Raw genomic sequence first — 17031 nt, forward strand, 5'->3', positions numbered from 1 at the left:
TTTGACTGCTTCTTTGACTCACAATTGTTGTTGTTGCTGCTTTGCTATTGCTTGATGTCTTATGAATGATCTGTAGTACACCAAATGCGGCCTAATCAACCATTCTTCTTTTTACTTTTTTTTTTTTTTTTATAAAAAACATTTTTTGGTCTCTGTAATTTTAAATGTAACAATTTAGTCCTTGTAATTAAAGTTTTGAAACGATTTATGATCCTACGTGAATATTAATGGTAAGATTCTTATATATAGAGATTGATAAATCAATGGGGGACGAACTATATTTCTAAATTAGAAAGATCATATTGTTATAGAATAAAAGTCGACACTTAATTTTAAAAGTATTTTTCGATTAAATTGTTACAATTTTAATTTAGGGTAACTAAATCATTACAAATCAATTCAATGTTACTTTGGTGAGAGTACAAATATTAAATCATTAGATCATGTTTTTTATTTTATTTTTCTTTTTTTGAATCTTACGTTATCAATTATTTTTAATTAATTAAACAAACTGTGTATCTGTGTCTGTCTTTTCAAATTTTCTTTAACTGCCGGTCTTCTTCGTCACCCTAAAATCGGGGTGGCGCTTTTCAAAAAAAGAGAGAATAATAATAATAAAGAAATTAAATGGTGTGGGAATGAAATGGTGGTACACGTGAGGGCGCACGTGTTGAGTTGGGTCAAAAATGGCGTCCAAGTTGAAGAAAATTACGAGGAGAAGAGAGAGTGGAGTGAGTGAAGAGGACAGATTTGATTGGTGGGTTTTGATTTTTTTGAACAACTGTAGATAACAACTGACAGCCTCTTCCGAAGTTGTCACCCACTCTCTCTCCTCTGCTTCTCCTGTTCTATCCCAATCCATTGGTTACCTCAAAACATAAAAAATACATCAAAATATTTTTTTTTAAATAATAAATTTAATAAAAAATAAAATTGTATTATTTATTTTCGATATTTTCAAATATGTGTTTGGTAGCCGATTGAATATTGAATCTCAATTTAAAAATTGTTCAACATATGTTTGGTAATATATGTGTAAGCTACTAGTAGTTGCCAACTAAATATTTGGTTTTATCTAAGATAATATGGATTACTTTATTAACATTTTTGTTGTAAATTTTGTATAATTATTATTTTACAATAGGTATAATTTATAATATATTGTATTTGCTTTAATTTTAACAAAAATGAAATGAGTTAACCTTAACTAATATATTTATCAAAATTTTTATTTTTTTAAAGTAATTTTGTAATTTTGTATCTTAAAAGATTCTAATTCGAAATTTGAAAACATAAAATATTGTTTTCATAATTTCCACTATTTGGATATGAATTTTGAAAATAAGTTTAAAAAATAAATCTGTCAAAACATGCCAAAAACATATTTATTGGACACATTTGATTTAGTGAATCGGAAAACAAGAGACGGATCTAAACGTTAAAAATGATAAAATTCGTATAACTCATCAATTTAAAATTTTGGTTTCAATGATAATTCAACGATAAGATGTAGTTCGACGTTGTAGTTTGGTAGACTTCAATCTCTCCCGATTGAGCTAAGTCCAACGGATACTCACACAATCGAACTCGAACTACTACTAACTTTTTGCACTTACCTATGGATCATTCTAGCAGTGCCTACATGGATTGTTTTTTTCTTTTTTGTTTAAAACTCATACACATAACAGCTACAGCCAAATAAATTTTGAACCACTAATTTTTATAATTTATTCTTCCAGTCACGATTTCAAGAGTGCCATTCATGTACTTTTTCATCAATTTTAAAATTTTAATTTAAAAAATATTACTTGTAGTTGCACTTATTGTAAATAAGTATATAGATTATTGTTAAGGATAACGGTATCCCAAGTACCCATCGTATATGCATAATTGTATGATATTGTCTGTTTTTGACATAGTTCTCATGGTTTTGCTTTTAGTTCCAAAAAATATCCCATACTTATGAAGATAATTATCCTTCCTTATATACCATGAATCACCCATTTTCTGACCAATGTAAGGCTTTGTTTCTTTGTATTCCTTATAAACACAACAATTAGTTTGCACTTGAAATCAAATTTGGCCTTTTCTTTTTCTGGCATTATATCATACGTCCAATGTTTGTGAAATGCTATATGAAAAAATAATATAGAAGCATTGAAAAAACAACCCAAGCTAGATGACTCGATACCTCTCCTTCACATCAACCATATGAATGCTTTCAATCCATATTTGATAAACAAAGTATTTCGATAACTCAAAAGAACTGTTTGATAATGTTTTCATTTTTTGTTTCTGTTCCCTCATTTTTAATAAAAAAAAAATAGAATTGCATGGCTGTAATACCTATGAATTCACTAATGATCAAACATTATTTATATTTATGTTTTATAACAAATTGAAAATGGAAACAAGAAACAAGAAACGAGAACGTTAGCAAATGGACCCTAAATTTTCAGAATATAATTAAGTTCACAGCTTCAAACAGCCAGACCCACCTCGTATTTAAGATAGAAGCAAATGCATTTGCAATGAAATTGCTCGGAAGAAGCCAGCAAATTTCTACTGGCAAGCAAACACATTAGGGAACAAAGATCTCTTGCATTTATACTTCCACTTCTAGACAGCATGAACTGTACTCTCCGGCTAATTTGCATATAGGACAACCAATATCTAGGTAGGAAATATTAAAGTTTATGAATAAGAAATTTATAATTTGTAATTAATAACGATTTTGGTAGAAACTATGCTTGTTTTCTCGCTATTTCTTGGTATGTTTTCCATCTTTTTTCAAACACATATTTGAATTCTTAGCCAAGTTTTAAAAATAAAAACTAATTTTTGGAAACTAATTTAAAAAAAAAATTATTTTGACCTATATTTTGAAAACGTTTATAAAAGGTTTGATAAAACAAAATAAATGAATGCATAGGTAGAAGTAGTTGTTGTAAGCTTAATTTTCAATAACATAAAACTAAAAATAAAATGGTTATAAAATAAGGCCCGAATAACTTAAATTAAAAAGAAAAAATATGAGGTATTTACATATTTATATTGTTACGGGAAGAATACAGTTGGACACCACAAATGAGATACAAGCCCGTGGTCAGAGAGGAAATTCAATATGGATTCAAGTTGAAGGAAAAAAGAGCAGAAAGACCTAGAGGCTCGATGGACGACTAGGTCTCGATCATCGACCAGTTATCGACCGGTGGCCATCCAACGACCTAAGAGGATGGGCCCTGTGCCCGTACAGTGAAGATCAGTAATGGGCCGATAACCCTTTCTCCCAACATCTGGCCCACGATGATGCTACAAAGCTCATGTAATTAGGTTTCCTGGAGGGATTAGGATTTGACTCTTATAAATAGAGAGTGAAGCTCAACCTTAGACGTATGCAAAAAAATCCAACTCTAAACTACAAAATTCGACCTCCTATTCTAACTTGGAGGAAGGTGAGTCGAGAACTGGTCTTACCCGTTGAAGTTTTGGGTGAAATGAATCGACGAGTTCTGGATCAGGAAGAACATCTATCATGCTGGGGAATGAGAGAAACAAGGGGGCAAGTTAGCCGCTCTAGAATAAAGAGTTGAAGGAATGCATTCAAAATTTTATCCCTTATTATGAACAAACTACATATCGAACTCACAACATCTTAGTTAGAGATAATGTCAATTACCGCTGAGCTATACTCGCTTTAGCATGTGTCTACTCCTTTTGATTTAAGTATTCACTTGTTTCCCGTTGAAAGTGAAAGTGATGTAATAAATCAAAAGGAGTATGCCGACGTGATTGGTAGCCTACGATATGCAACTGATTGTATGTGACCTAACATTGCATACATCGTAGGACTTCTTAGCAAGTTTACAAGTCAGTTAGGTAAAGAGCATTGGCATGCCATCGAACATGTTCTGAAATATTTATTGGCCACAAAAGACTATGTTTTATTATATAGAAAATATCCTGCTATTGTTGAAGAATTTTCTAATGCTAATTGAAATACATTGTGAGGTGATTCTCTATCCACTACAGGGTTTATATTTAGGAGGTAGTACTCTTGGTTGAAAATCTAAAAAATAAATAATTATTGTGAACTCTGCTATGGAAGCATAGCTTATTGCATTAGCTTCAATTAGTGAGGCAGTAAGTTGGCTAGGCTAAGAGATTTGTTATATGAGATTCTAATATTGGAGAAACCAATACCTCCAATTTTCATTGATTGTAATAGAACTGCTACAATTGGTAGAGTAAAAAATCGTTTTTATAACGGTAAATCTAGATCTATAAGAAGAAAATACAGTACTGTGAGATCTTATTCGAGCAATGGAATTATTAATGTGAATTACTGTGATAATCTGGTAGATCCATTGACAAAGGCCTTGACTAAAGAAAAGCTATGAAACACATTGAGGGAGATGAGGTTGAAGTATTTGCTAGTCACGAGCCATATACAAGGATACCCACCAAGTGATCATAGATTCTAAGAACTAGGTTTAACAGGAAAAACGAATTATAAGGTTGCCGTAAAAATGTACTGTTTATATATATCGATCAATCCATATAATGTGAGTGGACTAATCCTATTAACGTTTTGGAGGGTTGAGTTTTTCAATAAACTCTTAATAAATCCTGAAGCTCTTATGAGTGAGGTGTCGTTGTTATAGGAGCACCCTTGACAGATTTTACCTATATGAGTGAGTGCGCAACTGCTCTCTTTAAGGATATAAAAGCTTAACTTTAAATAAACCCACAAAAATATTTGTATCAATACAATACCTTAAATTGATAACCATTAAAGTTCATGTCTAACATCTGGATGATTACGTGTGGATAATAATTCTTATTTCCCCCTTTAGTGTTAGAGTTCAAGTCAGAGAACACTATTAATTGTTGGAGTAAGGATTATTATTTGACTAGTAAAGATTTAATGCATAGTTGATGCATAATTATCTTTGTTTTGGTCAATTAATTTTGATTATTTTAAATATTAAAATGAGTGAGAGTTACATTTTATTATTTATTAATATCAAATTATGAGTTTCTTTTAGTATTTAAATTAAGAGGTTAAGTTTTGAGAGTTTTTTTTTAATCTTTTTAAGAATGAAAATTTATTTTGAAAGAGAGGTTATTTTTTTATATATTAAATTATAGATAAAAAATTTCTTATAAATACCTCCCCTACCGCACCCTCAAAATAAAACCAACACAACCTACAACTCATACTTACTTCTTTACTTTTTTTATTATCTATTTTGCTCTTTTAAGATCAATTGGCCAAAAGAGATGTTTTTTTTTGTTTTTTTTTTGTCTTTTTGTCTTTTTTTGGTGGAGCTTTGGCGTCAACCTCTAATTGTAGAGTAGTCTCTAATTGTAGAGTTGTTTGAGCTACACAGTGTTTCAATAGGGTTGTTGTATCTTGGGAAGGACAGACTAGAGAATACCTACTGATGGTTGTTAAAGAAATACATACTGCAAGGGCTTGAATCTCGTCAAAGAGAGTGAAATATCTACGCCTCAACCTAATTGATTACGTATTTGTTTCTCAATATTTAATCCAATTACCTCTGTTATTTATAATTTCCCCAACATGGAATTGATACACAGAGGGAGAGATGGCCGAGCAATATAGAGATAGAATCGATTAAAAAAATCTTAGATCCTTAAATTTCAGTAAATGGTGCATGCCAAGTGATGGGGTAGGGGAGAGAAGATGGACAATCAATAGAAAAAAATCGATTAAAAAAAATCTCAAGTCCTTAAATTTCACGAGATGATGACTCATCAAAAGGTTAGAATAACAAGTTTTTCAAAAGGTGGTCATATCTCATTTACACTCTCAAATTAAGGTCGGTTAACGCAATTTCTTCTAAAAAAGTTGCCATATTTACAAATATAGCAACAACTTTTAGATATTGCAAATATGGCAAAATATTTGAAATACGATTTTCGGTTTTTTAGTTATTTCGATTTTACCTTTCCTTATTTTCAGGTATATATATATATATATATATATATACAATGTATATCAACATTCACATTGGTTATATCGTTAGTATATTATCATTCATATAAGGTATGTCGTTGGTATATCAGCACACATAATCAAGTATATCAGTGTTATTGATTCGATCAGTAATATAACAAATCAAGTATATCAATAATATATTAACATTCATATCAGGTATAATGCTACCTTTGGCCTTTGGAATTGGTAGGAAATGATTTCAAATTCCAGGATTTTAAATGACGGAAATAATTTAGAATTCCTAATTGCGTCGGGAACCAAAATGATTCTAAATTATTAAAATTAAAATTTATTGTTTGGATGTTCACGAGAAATGAAAAAAAAAAAGTATAACATTTTACTATTACACCCTTAATAGTTTGCAGAATATTATATTATTAATAATATAATATTTTAATATAAACTAGTCATTTCAACCCTGGAACATAAATAATTTAATAACCTAACAAAAGTTCAAACTTGTCAATATCACATTTATTTTAGAAACTAAATTGAAAAAAAAAACTTTGTAAATATCTCGATTCAGTTTTTTTTTTAGCAACTCTAGATTCAAATATTAAAAACAAAAAAAAGAAGAAAAAATATATAAAAAAACATACACATAAAGATCTAAAAAATATTGGAATATGAGAAAATTAAATACACCAAAAATAAAATAGAAAATAAACCTTAGTTCATTTGAATGGTGATGAAAAAAAATGTATACGGAGAGTCAGTTTATAGTTATTAGGATTAAAAAAAAAAGGACAAATCTAAATTTGAAACGAATTTGGTTGATGATGATCTGCAAAGGAGATTAAGATATTATAGTTGATGATGATCTGCAAAGGAGATTAAGATTGGAGTAATACGTATTCTTTTTCCACCAAAGTAAGGCAAAATCGGAATTTGTTAAGTTTAAACTTGAAATCCTCACAAATCCGACCTATTTGGAACGGAAAATATTTGAACGAAAAATTGAATTTCAAATCATTTTAGGATTTCAAATTCTTTTTTCTTTAGTTATCCAAAAACATGAAATGATTTCAAAATCCACCCTCCAAATCGGAGGTTCCAAACAGGGGGTAAAAGACCTGCATTTAGGTTACAAAAGGCGAGCATTCTCATCTAAAATATGTAAATAACACGATATTATTCAGTCAGAATTTCGAACATAGTAAAGAGACACAATATGTCATGTATATTATTGGTATATCGGCATTCATATTAGGTATATCATTGGTAGATCAACACTTATAATCAGTATATCAATGATATATCAAATCAGGCAATTAGATATATTAATGGTCTATCAAATCAAGTATATATATCAGGTATATCATTGGTATATTAGCATTCATATCAAGTATATAACTGATATATCAACACTTATAATCAGGTGCCCCTAAAAATATTAAAGAAGTTCTAAATAATGGTAAGCTATGACAGGGAAGATAGAAATAGGGGAGTTGGCTGGTAAAAATGAACAGTCACAATTATTGGGTAATATCAATTTATCAGCTTCGTCATTGGAAGTGGCTTCCAATTGCTGGAAAATTCTAAGATATATGGGAGACTAGGATGCTGAAAAAAACAATTGACCAAGAAGTTAGTTGGTCAACTTTTGCATGAAAAAGGGTAAAAAAGAACGAAAATTCGTGCTAATGTTTATTAAAATTTTCATCGCCCATCTCAAACCGAACGCGGTGTAATCAAACTTATGTTTGATTTTGCCTGTGAAAAGCTCCAAATAGGCACACAGTAGTTTAGAGTCGAAAGACTTAAAGTTGGAATTCAATAGTTTACATTCAAGCCTGCCCTTGAGAACGCGGTTGGAAGAGTGGGTCAAATGAGAATTGATTCATTTAAGTTTCTGAAGTAAGTTTGCTTAGTTTTAGCCCTTTGTTATAGAAGCACCTCTTTCTAACGCTAAGCGTAAAGGCACTCAAAGAGTAATAAAACCAACCATCACTACCATAGGGCTAGCGTGGTAAATCTTACCACCCCAAACTCTTATTTTCCCTCCCGTGTCAACAAGCAATTGGACACTCTCTGATTTTTTTAGTAATATAATAAATCAGGTATAACAATGGTATATTAACATTCATATTAGGTATATGAGACATGCATTTAGGTTATAAACGACAAGGATTTCATATAAAATCTATAATAACACAATAAAATTCAATAAAAGAAATTGAATACCGCGAAGAGAAGTAATATATAAGGTATAACAATATTCATATCAAGTATGTTATTGGTATATGCTCATAATCAGGTACATCAAATCAAATATATATATTAGGTATATAATTATTTAGACTCCATGTTTATTAAGAATATAGGGGCTCTTTTGTGGGTTTTCAAATTTGGGTATTTTAAATTGAGAAGTTATTGCTATTTTTTTTTCATAAATTCTTATTATTTTATTATTTTATTTTTACTTTTGAAGGTGCCCCTAAAAATTAACTTCAAATTAATAGGGCTAGTTTTCTGATTTATTAAAATCAGAGTGTCAGATTAAAATAAGACGAAGTATTTTAACCAAAGTAAAAAGGAGTCACAATAGATATGACCATTTAAAATAGGGAATTTCAAAATATGGCCAAACAACTCATAATTTTCAATAATGCCCAACGTAAAATTGGAAAGATTTGTACCAATATTTGAGGGACGAAATTACCCTCTTCTAAAATAATTTTAAAAGGAATTGTTATTTTTTCTTTTTGGAGAATCCTACCTAACCAGGAAAATTCAAATATTTTTAGAATCCTACCTATATTTTTCAATTCAAATAGTTTTCCAACGAGAGGATTGTACTAACAAATCTAAGGAAAAAAATAATATCTAATAAACACTAATAAACAAAATTTAATTAGAAATAGAAATACTAACACTCAAGCTAGAACAAATGGATAACAAATACATTAAATATACATTAAATATGGTGAACAAACAAACAAATACAACAAGTACGGTGAACAAAGAAATAAAAACAACAAATAAAAAATACGGTAAATAAAGAAACAAAAACACAACAAATATGATGAATAGATAAACAAAAGTATAACAAATATAGACAACAAATATGGTGAACATAGAAACAAAAGTATACCAAATACGGTGAACACAAACATACAACAAATACAGTGAAAAGAAGAACAAATACAACAATAAATATGGTGAAGAGAGATGTATTTTTGTGAATAATTAATATAAAAAATATAAAAATAAGGAGAGAGTAATAAATACATTGAACAATATCAACTAAAAGAAATACAAATAGTGTGAAGAAATAAAGTATATTTTTGTGAACAATTAATAAACATATAAAAATAAGGAGAGAGCAACAAATACAGTGAACTAGATGAACTAAATAAATACAAATAGTGTGAAGAAATAAGGTATATTTTTATGAACAATTAATAAAAAAATATAAAACACTCTAACCTCAAACAAGAAAAGATACACAAACTATGGAAACTCGACATATAGGCTTCCATCTCCTTTATCCTCCACCTTCCGTCGTGCCTTTTGCATCCCATTTCTATCACCCACTGTCTTGCCTCACTGTTGTTCCCTCGCTCGATTCTACTATTTTGTCAACTCAACTTCGATAGATTCCCTCTTTGATCGTCTCCCTCAATGTGAAGTCTCCTTATAATTGGTGAATTCTATCTCCATATATATCTAAGTTTATAATAATAGTGGTTGGGAAAAAACTAGAATCAAGGAGAGATAGAATATAGGGAAAATAATTGAAGTTAAATATTTTGATTTTAAAACTAATAATTAAATAGAAGGGTAAAAATGTCAAATATCACACTTGCAAAAGAGTTAGAAGAATATAAATGTACATTTTTCATTATCAAAGATGATTGAGTTAATGTCGGAGGGCTCTTTTAAAAACTTATTTTCACAAAGTTTTCCAATTTTACACTTTTAGATTTATGCGTGTAGGATTTTTTATAATACCAATTTTACCCTTATTTATTGCATTTATATTTATTATTGTTAATTTTTTTTGGTTGAAATCTAAAAGATTTAAATACCTAAATTGTTGACATAATCTTTAAATTATTGTGGGTCCCATACCAATTTTTTCCTTAATCATTTAATTCACTCATTCATATACATTAATGAGATTAGTATATGGATAACCTATATTAATTACAAAAAGATTATCATGATTTCAATTTCTAAATTAATTAATGTATAGATTTACCCATGACTTCAAATTCAAAATAGTTGAACAATATACCAACGATTTACCCACAATTTAATGATATTAGGAAGTATAACATCAAAAGTTTTCAGCGACAAAAAACAACAAGACTGGATTATTGTATCTTGCAATTTCGTATTTAATAATAGATATAAAATATATCTAGATATAATCTTTAACTATTGAAGTCTCAATCTCATATAAACTTATATAGTGTAGATATGCATATAACATTAACCTATTCTTAGACACCCCCCTAACACATACTTCATTATTATGAATTGCTCTTATTAACATTAACCTAGCAAATGCAATCTAATATAATTACAAGATAAACCTATATGATAAATATAAAATATATTCGACTATTGAGTTCCTACAACTACCAAAATGGTACTTAGTTGTAGATATATATTATATCCGCATATATATAGAAGAATTCATACCTAAATTTCGCACCACTCAAATTTGGCGACCCAGCGGCAGTGTGGTTCCCTTTGCAGATGACAGCATTCTCTATAAAGATTCGTTGACAACCTGCGACAAACGAGCATATTCGATGACACATTGATTTACGATAGATTTGCTATGGCCTTCCGATCGGTGACTAAACAAACCTCGGGATAAACGGAGTGCTCGAACGGTCGACGGACGACTGATGATGAAGAAGAAGCTATAAGGATCTGCTCCGCGACGAGGAAGAAGCTCGAACGGACGGAAACAGTAGTGTTTGTGGGAGGAGAGAAAACAAGAAAGGAAGAAGAAACGGCCAAAGGAGGATGATTTTTTTGAAAATTTGCAATAATGGAGGATTTTGGGGATTTGGTAAGTTTTATTTTTGGAAAGTCTAATTACGGATAAAATAGGGATTTAAAATGTAACAATGATATAATGGTAAATTGGTGATGGGTACCATCTTAAATAAGGTTATTTAACGACGAAAGTTTAAATTTGGTACATAATTAGAGTCTCCAAATAGTCTATTAATTTCTAATCTTTTGAGATGATTTGGCCATTTTTCAATATACTGTAAATTCAAAGTAAAAACACTGGTTGTATACACGGAAATGAGTGGGTCAAAGATCCAGGCCCCACTTACGGCCCACGTACTAAGAGAATTGGGTCGATTCCATTGCTGCACAATCGTCAATCTCCAGTGTTGGCATTTTCCACAGAAACCGTATGAATCTGGGAGACGGTCGGTGGTAGTCTCGGCGTCGGAGGGTTTTAACCAGAATCAAATCTCAAGGGAAAAATGGGAGCTGGGTGGAGACGGTGGTCAAAATTGGCCGCCGCAGTGGCGGTGGTGGCCATACTGAGAGAATTGGGGAAGCGATACGGATGGGAGATTGACAAAGAAGCGGCAATCGAGGTGGTCGGCCAATGGTCCGATCGATTGGGGATATGGGCCATGCCTGCGTATGTCGGCATCCATACCTTCACACTTGCCCTCTGCTTGCCCTACGCCGTCTTCTTCGAAGCCACTGCTTCTTTACTCTTCGGCTTCTTCCCTGCCGTCATTTGCGTTTTCTCTGCCAAGGTGCTTGGGGCATCCCTTTCCTTCTGGATCGGCAGGTATCTCCAAACACTTCTCGTTTTCTCATTTGCTTTTCTAAATTTAACGCCGAATTCATGTGAGGCTTGTGATCTGATGCGGGTAAATTGTCTGCTTGTAGTGTGTAATTGGGGGTATTATGTGTTTGTCTTTAATTTTATGTCAGATTTCTTGAAAATGGATTACTCTGTTTTGACGCTAGAAGTTAAATGACGTCTTTATTCAGTGTAGATAAACAGATTGATATAAATTTTGTTTAATTTCTGTTCTTGGATATTGTTTAAAGAATTGAGGGGGCTTACTATCTGTTGTAACCTTTGAAGATGTTTTGGTTAGTGAATTGAATGATGAAGGCAGAAATATTGTCTATGACGCTGGCTGTATGGAGTAGGGTAACTCAGGTGCTACCACTTGATAGTTTTCAGATTATTTTGGAACAGAAACAGAAACTTTCCATTGATATAATTTTGAAGGGTAGATGAGAAGTTCTCTGTAATGCCAATTGGCATAGATCATCAAAATATTGTGGTGACGAAATTCTTTAGACAAAGTGCACCAATTAGAGGAAGAGAGTATAACTAGGTCTCCAAAGGCTTGAACAGTAGCACGAGTGTCCTGAAACACCCTTTGATTTGTTTTACCTCCTAAGTAACACCATGATAGCATTATACCATAGAGTTTTGCCTGCTCTCTAAAGGGATTGGCACAGGGAAGATGAATGAGAGTTACCATACCAACAAAGGTTAAATTGACTAAACGACTTCCCTCAACTTTAAGCTGCAAAGAAGCTGTGAAACTTGAAAGTAGAGGCAATTCTAGTATTTTGAGGATCTTTTATTTATTTTTTTATTTTTGAGAAAAGACCAAACTTTCATCGAGAAGAATGAAAAATTACAAGAGGGCAGTCTAGTTTGAGGATCTTTTATTAAGAGGCACCGACTTGTGGACAAATCACAAAACATAGTTAGGAAACTTTTTCCGCAATTTGTTGCTAGTGTACAAACAATCTTGGAATTTTTGATTTCCAAATAGCCTTGTCCAAGGCAATATCAAGGATTTCTTCCATTTAAAAGAGGTCTCCAAACACAGATTTGCTGGTAGTCGATCCACTGATCTATAAAAGCATCGACTTCTTCCATTGATGAGCTTCTGCTCTTTCAAGGAAGAGTCCAACTTCCTTTAATGCATGCTAGAGAGCTGTGGATTCTTTACCTGTACCTGCAACTCCATGTTCATTGCAGTCCGGCTTGATGGAACAATAAGACACTCATTTTCAACTTTACTATTAAACGAAGAGTGTCCATATTATACAACCCTTCATTGCTTTACCTGTCCTCAATGCGTCGAAGAAACCGTTTAGGAATGTTAAAATATCATTGCTAATAGAGTTTTATGTAGTGAAGATGAAACTCCATTCAAAGTTACTTTGACAGATAAATTGCTTTACCTTTTTGTAACATGTTCTATTTGTAAGTTGTTACCCCATGTAGAAAAATGTTATCCTAATATGAGGGTGGGGGTCAACATGTTAATCTGGCGGCCTGGCCTGTATTTGGTTGTTCATATAATGTTTCAGTATAATATCTTCTCTAATGTTTGAAGAGTGTCATTGTTGGTTCTTATGAATTTCTATTCTCCATCCCCTCGATCTCAATTTAAGATCATCTTTTGTTCAGGTTACTTTTTAGGAATTCAAAATCAGCTATGGAGTGGGCCCAGAGGAACAAATACTTCCATCTTCTTTCTAGAGGAGTAGAGCAAGATGGTTGGAAATTTGTCCTTCTCGCCCGATTTTCACCGATTCCTTCATACGTTATAAATTACGCTCTTGCTGCAACCAAAGTTGGGTTCTTTCTAGATTTTCTGTTGCCAACTGTAATTGGATGCCTGCCAATGATACTGCAGAACACGTCGATTGGCAGTCTTGCCGGTGCTGCTGTTGCTTCAGCGTCTGGCTCTCAGAAATCTCAGATATGGTCATACATTTTTCCTGTACTTGGTATTGGGTCAAGCATTCTTATTTCCTGGAGGATTAAAAAGTATTCTAGTGGACTAAAAATGGCTGAAAGTTCCTCTAGCGTTGAAGGAAGTGACAGTGTTGACACATCCAAAACTAGGGACCTTAAGAAAACTCGATAATCTTTACCAACAGTATGTGTCATTTGAAACTTTTAGATCAGAAACATTCATTTACGATATGTATACACTCGATCACTGTCCACGACATGCTTACTTCTTCCTTTTTTTTTTTTTTTCTCGAAAAAAGTTATTTGATTTATAACACAAAGTTAATTAAGATTCATATTTTTCTTTTTTAGTTTTTGGTATTTCCAAGACATTCAAAGTATATTAAATTTTATGTGGTTGATTACTATGATTTTGAATCCATTTTTTCTAAGCTCTTTATGGCATGGTAGCTTTGAATTTTGTTCACATGAATTTGTATTTAGGTGAATTGTTCTGGAATTTTGTAGATGTGTGTATTACTTGATTGCTAGAAGTAAAATCCAGGCCCATTATACATTTAAGATTTCATTGGTATTTTCGCCACAAACTGTGTGGAAAATCCAGTGCTCCAGAGCAACTACTTTTTCTCACACTATTCATTTCCTTCCTAAATAATCTTTTTCAATGGCGTTGGATCTCACATCAAATAATTAGGAAAAACTTTCAAATGGGTGACTATTTGAATGAAATATCCAAGGAGATGGGTGTAGAAGTGGTATGATTATGTTAGTATTGGTTTCTAGATTTGGGTTTTATTCGTCAGATAATATTAACAATATAATCGTAATCAAAGTATTAATGAAGTATCTAAATGTAATTGAACTCCAACTTATTGCCTTCATAATGGTATTCTTGATGAATAGCCTTATCACTCTACTAGACCTCATTTTTCTAATACTCACATCACCGTATCTCGTTGTGTTTTTTTAGTTTGCATTCCGTTCACACGATGATGAAGATCTCTTTTAAAGGAGTAAGGTGCTCTATACATCGGGTTGGCCCGATGAGGATGTCGTATCTATTCTTTCTAGTATTTCAGATTCTTGTGAAGAACGTGATAAATGGGATGTTGTTCTTTTCACTACTTTTTTCTCAAATATAAAAGAACAGTCCTCACACATACACTTCCCATTTAACTAGCATTCTTCTAAAGAAAATTCAAATGTTATAAATTGAGTCACTTTACAGTTTTAATTGATAAATTATTATTTTAGAATTTGAATCGACTTAACTTGTAAAAGTTCATGGGTTTAATTGATGAAATTGAGTTTTAATTAACTCAATTGGTTTTTCTCAAAAAAAAAAAATAATAATAATAAAATAACTCAATTGGTCAAGTTTAGAGGTATGAAATGATTTTTTTTTAATTGTGATATATAGTTTCAATTAATTGCTTAGTTTCGTGAATCATCAAATAAAAAGTCAGACTATTAACTTTAGCATAGTTCAACTGGTTAAGACATCAATTTTTGACCAATATATTGTGAGCTTGAATCTCTACCTTCACTTGTTATATTAAATAAATAAATCAATCAAAGATCAGACCGAATTGGTTCGGTTTAGATTGGTTTCTACACACTAATAGTAAGTACCAATAGTGTAGAAATAAGGAGAGGAACCACATTGTAATAATATACTATACTTTAGGGTATTATTATTATTATTATTATTTTTTGGAAAGATAGATTTATTAAAAGGAAAAAAGAAGACCTCAGTCAAGACATACGAGACAGGCCCCGCCAACAAAACAAAAAACAACCAAAAGCCAGCAAAGAGCCGTCACAAAAACCCGAGCAAGGCAACAAAAAAATAACAATCAACATAATAAATCCCAAGGTGAAATAACCATCGGTTGGGTAGACGAGCAACAACTACTAGGCCAAGTAGTACACCGAAAATAGACACCACTCTGAATAACACGAAACAGGATGGAAGCTGTTTTAGAAGGTCCCCATGGATCCGTGCATTATATTCCTTCCAAATATGGTAAATAGTCGCCGATTAGGCCAGCTACCACACACGACGATGCAGAGAGTTGCCTGCACTGATGTGACAAACTCAATCAAGCTCCAAGGACCAACCTCCAATAATATGCAAAGAACCTGACAAAAAAATCATAGCACCCAAAACATCAATACTAAAAGGACACTAAAAAAATAAGTGATCACGAGACTCCACCCCAGCCAATCACAAATCGCCAACCAAGCAATAAAAGAGTGTTTGGGAACATTACCCCCAAACAATAACAACCGAAATCAAGGGACCCGCATGCTACTTGACCGCACCGTATCCCAAGCATTAGGGTATTATTTTGTTCCTGAATTTTTGTGATTTTATTTTTGCAATCTAGTCTTTGATTTGATCCTTTTTTTGGTATTTTCCAAGAGATCTTTTTAAGTATTTTCTAAGAGAGGCCAAGAAGTTTTGAATCATCAAGGAGAATGGACTATTGGTTCATGATTCATTCCAAGTTATGACTGAGAAGCCATGAGTCAAATTCAAAAGTTCTTTGATATCAAAGAGGTGGGGTATCACTCAATCTTACGGATTTGTTGTATTTAAAATTTTAAATACAAATCTAACCACAAAAATCAACTCTCATTCATCACATAGTCAACTTAATCATTATTCAACAAGACATAAATTCTCAATCAAAAGGTTGGAATCTAGAGAATTTCCATTTCCACATGTCGTAGTACAAAAAAAAAAAAAAAGCAAGCACATAATCACGGTACCATTCATATTTAATGTGCACTTTTTAATTAAAAAATATGTGAGGTGGGGATTTGAACCTCTAACTTTTTTGACGAAAACTAATGTTGAAATCCACAAATACGGTTAAGCCTAGGATGCTTTTATGTTGAAAAAGAAAATGGAATAGATGCTTATGCTGCTCAAAGTAACCATAGTACTTTTGTCTTAAATATATATTTAAAATAAGATAACATTTATAAGTTTTGTTGAGGGAAAAATCCGAGCAGGATACGCGTCAAGCAGTAGGAGCGACAACAAAGTGCGGGACCACAGACGATTATCATCATACGTTGCGCGTGCGTACGGGCACGTCACCACTATAGCTGTACTGGAGAGACGTCGAGGACTGTAACCTGTCACAGCCGCAAACCAGCAGGCAGAGGCACCACACATTGATTGTCAGAAACGTCCCCCTTTCTCTGTCAATGCCTCGTACAACTCGGCGTGCTCCCTGAGCCCAAAACCATCATCCTTTCTGGTCGGCCA

The 17031-nt window shown here is 32.2% G+C and overlaps 1 protein-coding gene across 1 annotated transcript; it reads left to right on the top strand.

Annotated features, from left to right (window-relative positions):
* Window positions 1-11362: 11362 nt before the first annotated feature.
* LOC111020123 (SNARE associated Golgi protein family) lies at window positions 11363-14158 on the top strand. The gene is made up of 2 exons (XM_022296683.2): window positions 11363-11804; window positions 13461-14158. Exons 1-2 carry the CDS (start codon window positions 11485-11487, stop codon window positions 13921-13923), a joined length of 783 nt encoding a protein of 260 aa, XP_022152375.1. The 5' UTR covers window positions 11363-11484; the 3' UTR covers window positions 13924-14158.
* Window positions 14159-17031: the final 2873 nt, after the last annotated feature.

The sequence above is a fragment of the Momordica charantia genome (genome assembly GCF_013281855.1).
Source record: "Momordica charantia cultivar OHB3-1 chromosome 5 unlocalized genomic scaffold, Mcharantia_2.0 BLBB01000005.1, whole genome shotgun sequence".
NCBI lineage: Eukaryota > Viridiplantae > Streptophyta > Magnoliopsida > Cucurbitales > Cucurbitaceae > Momordica > Momordica charantia.

What these genes read in the sequence shown, in the direction of transcription:
- LOC111020123 (XM_022296683.2), top strand. Translation starts at nt 11,485, where the DNA reads ATGGGAGCTGGGTGGAGACGGTGGTCAAAATTGGCCGCCGCAGTGGCG. An exon ending in CTTTCCTTCTGGATCGGCAG is followed by an intron (nt 11,805 to 13,460) that starts GTATCTCCAAAC and finishes TCTTTTGTTCAG; the next exon opens with GTTACTTTTTAGGAATTCAA.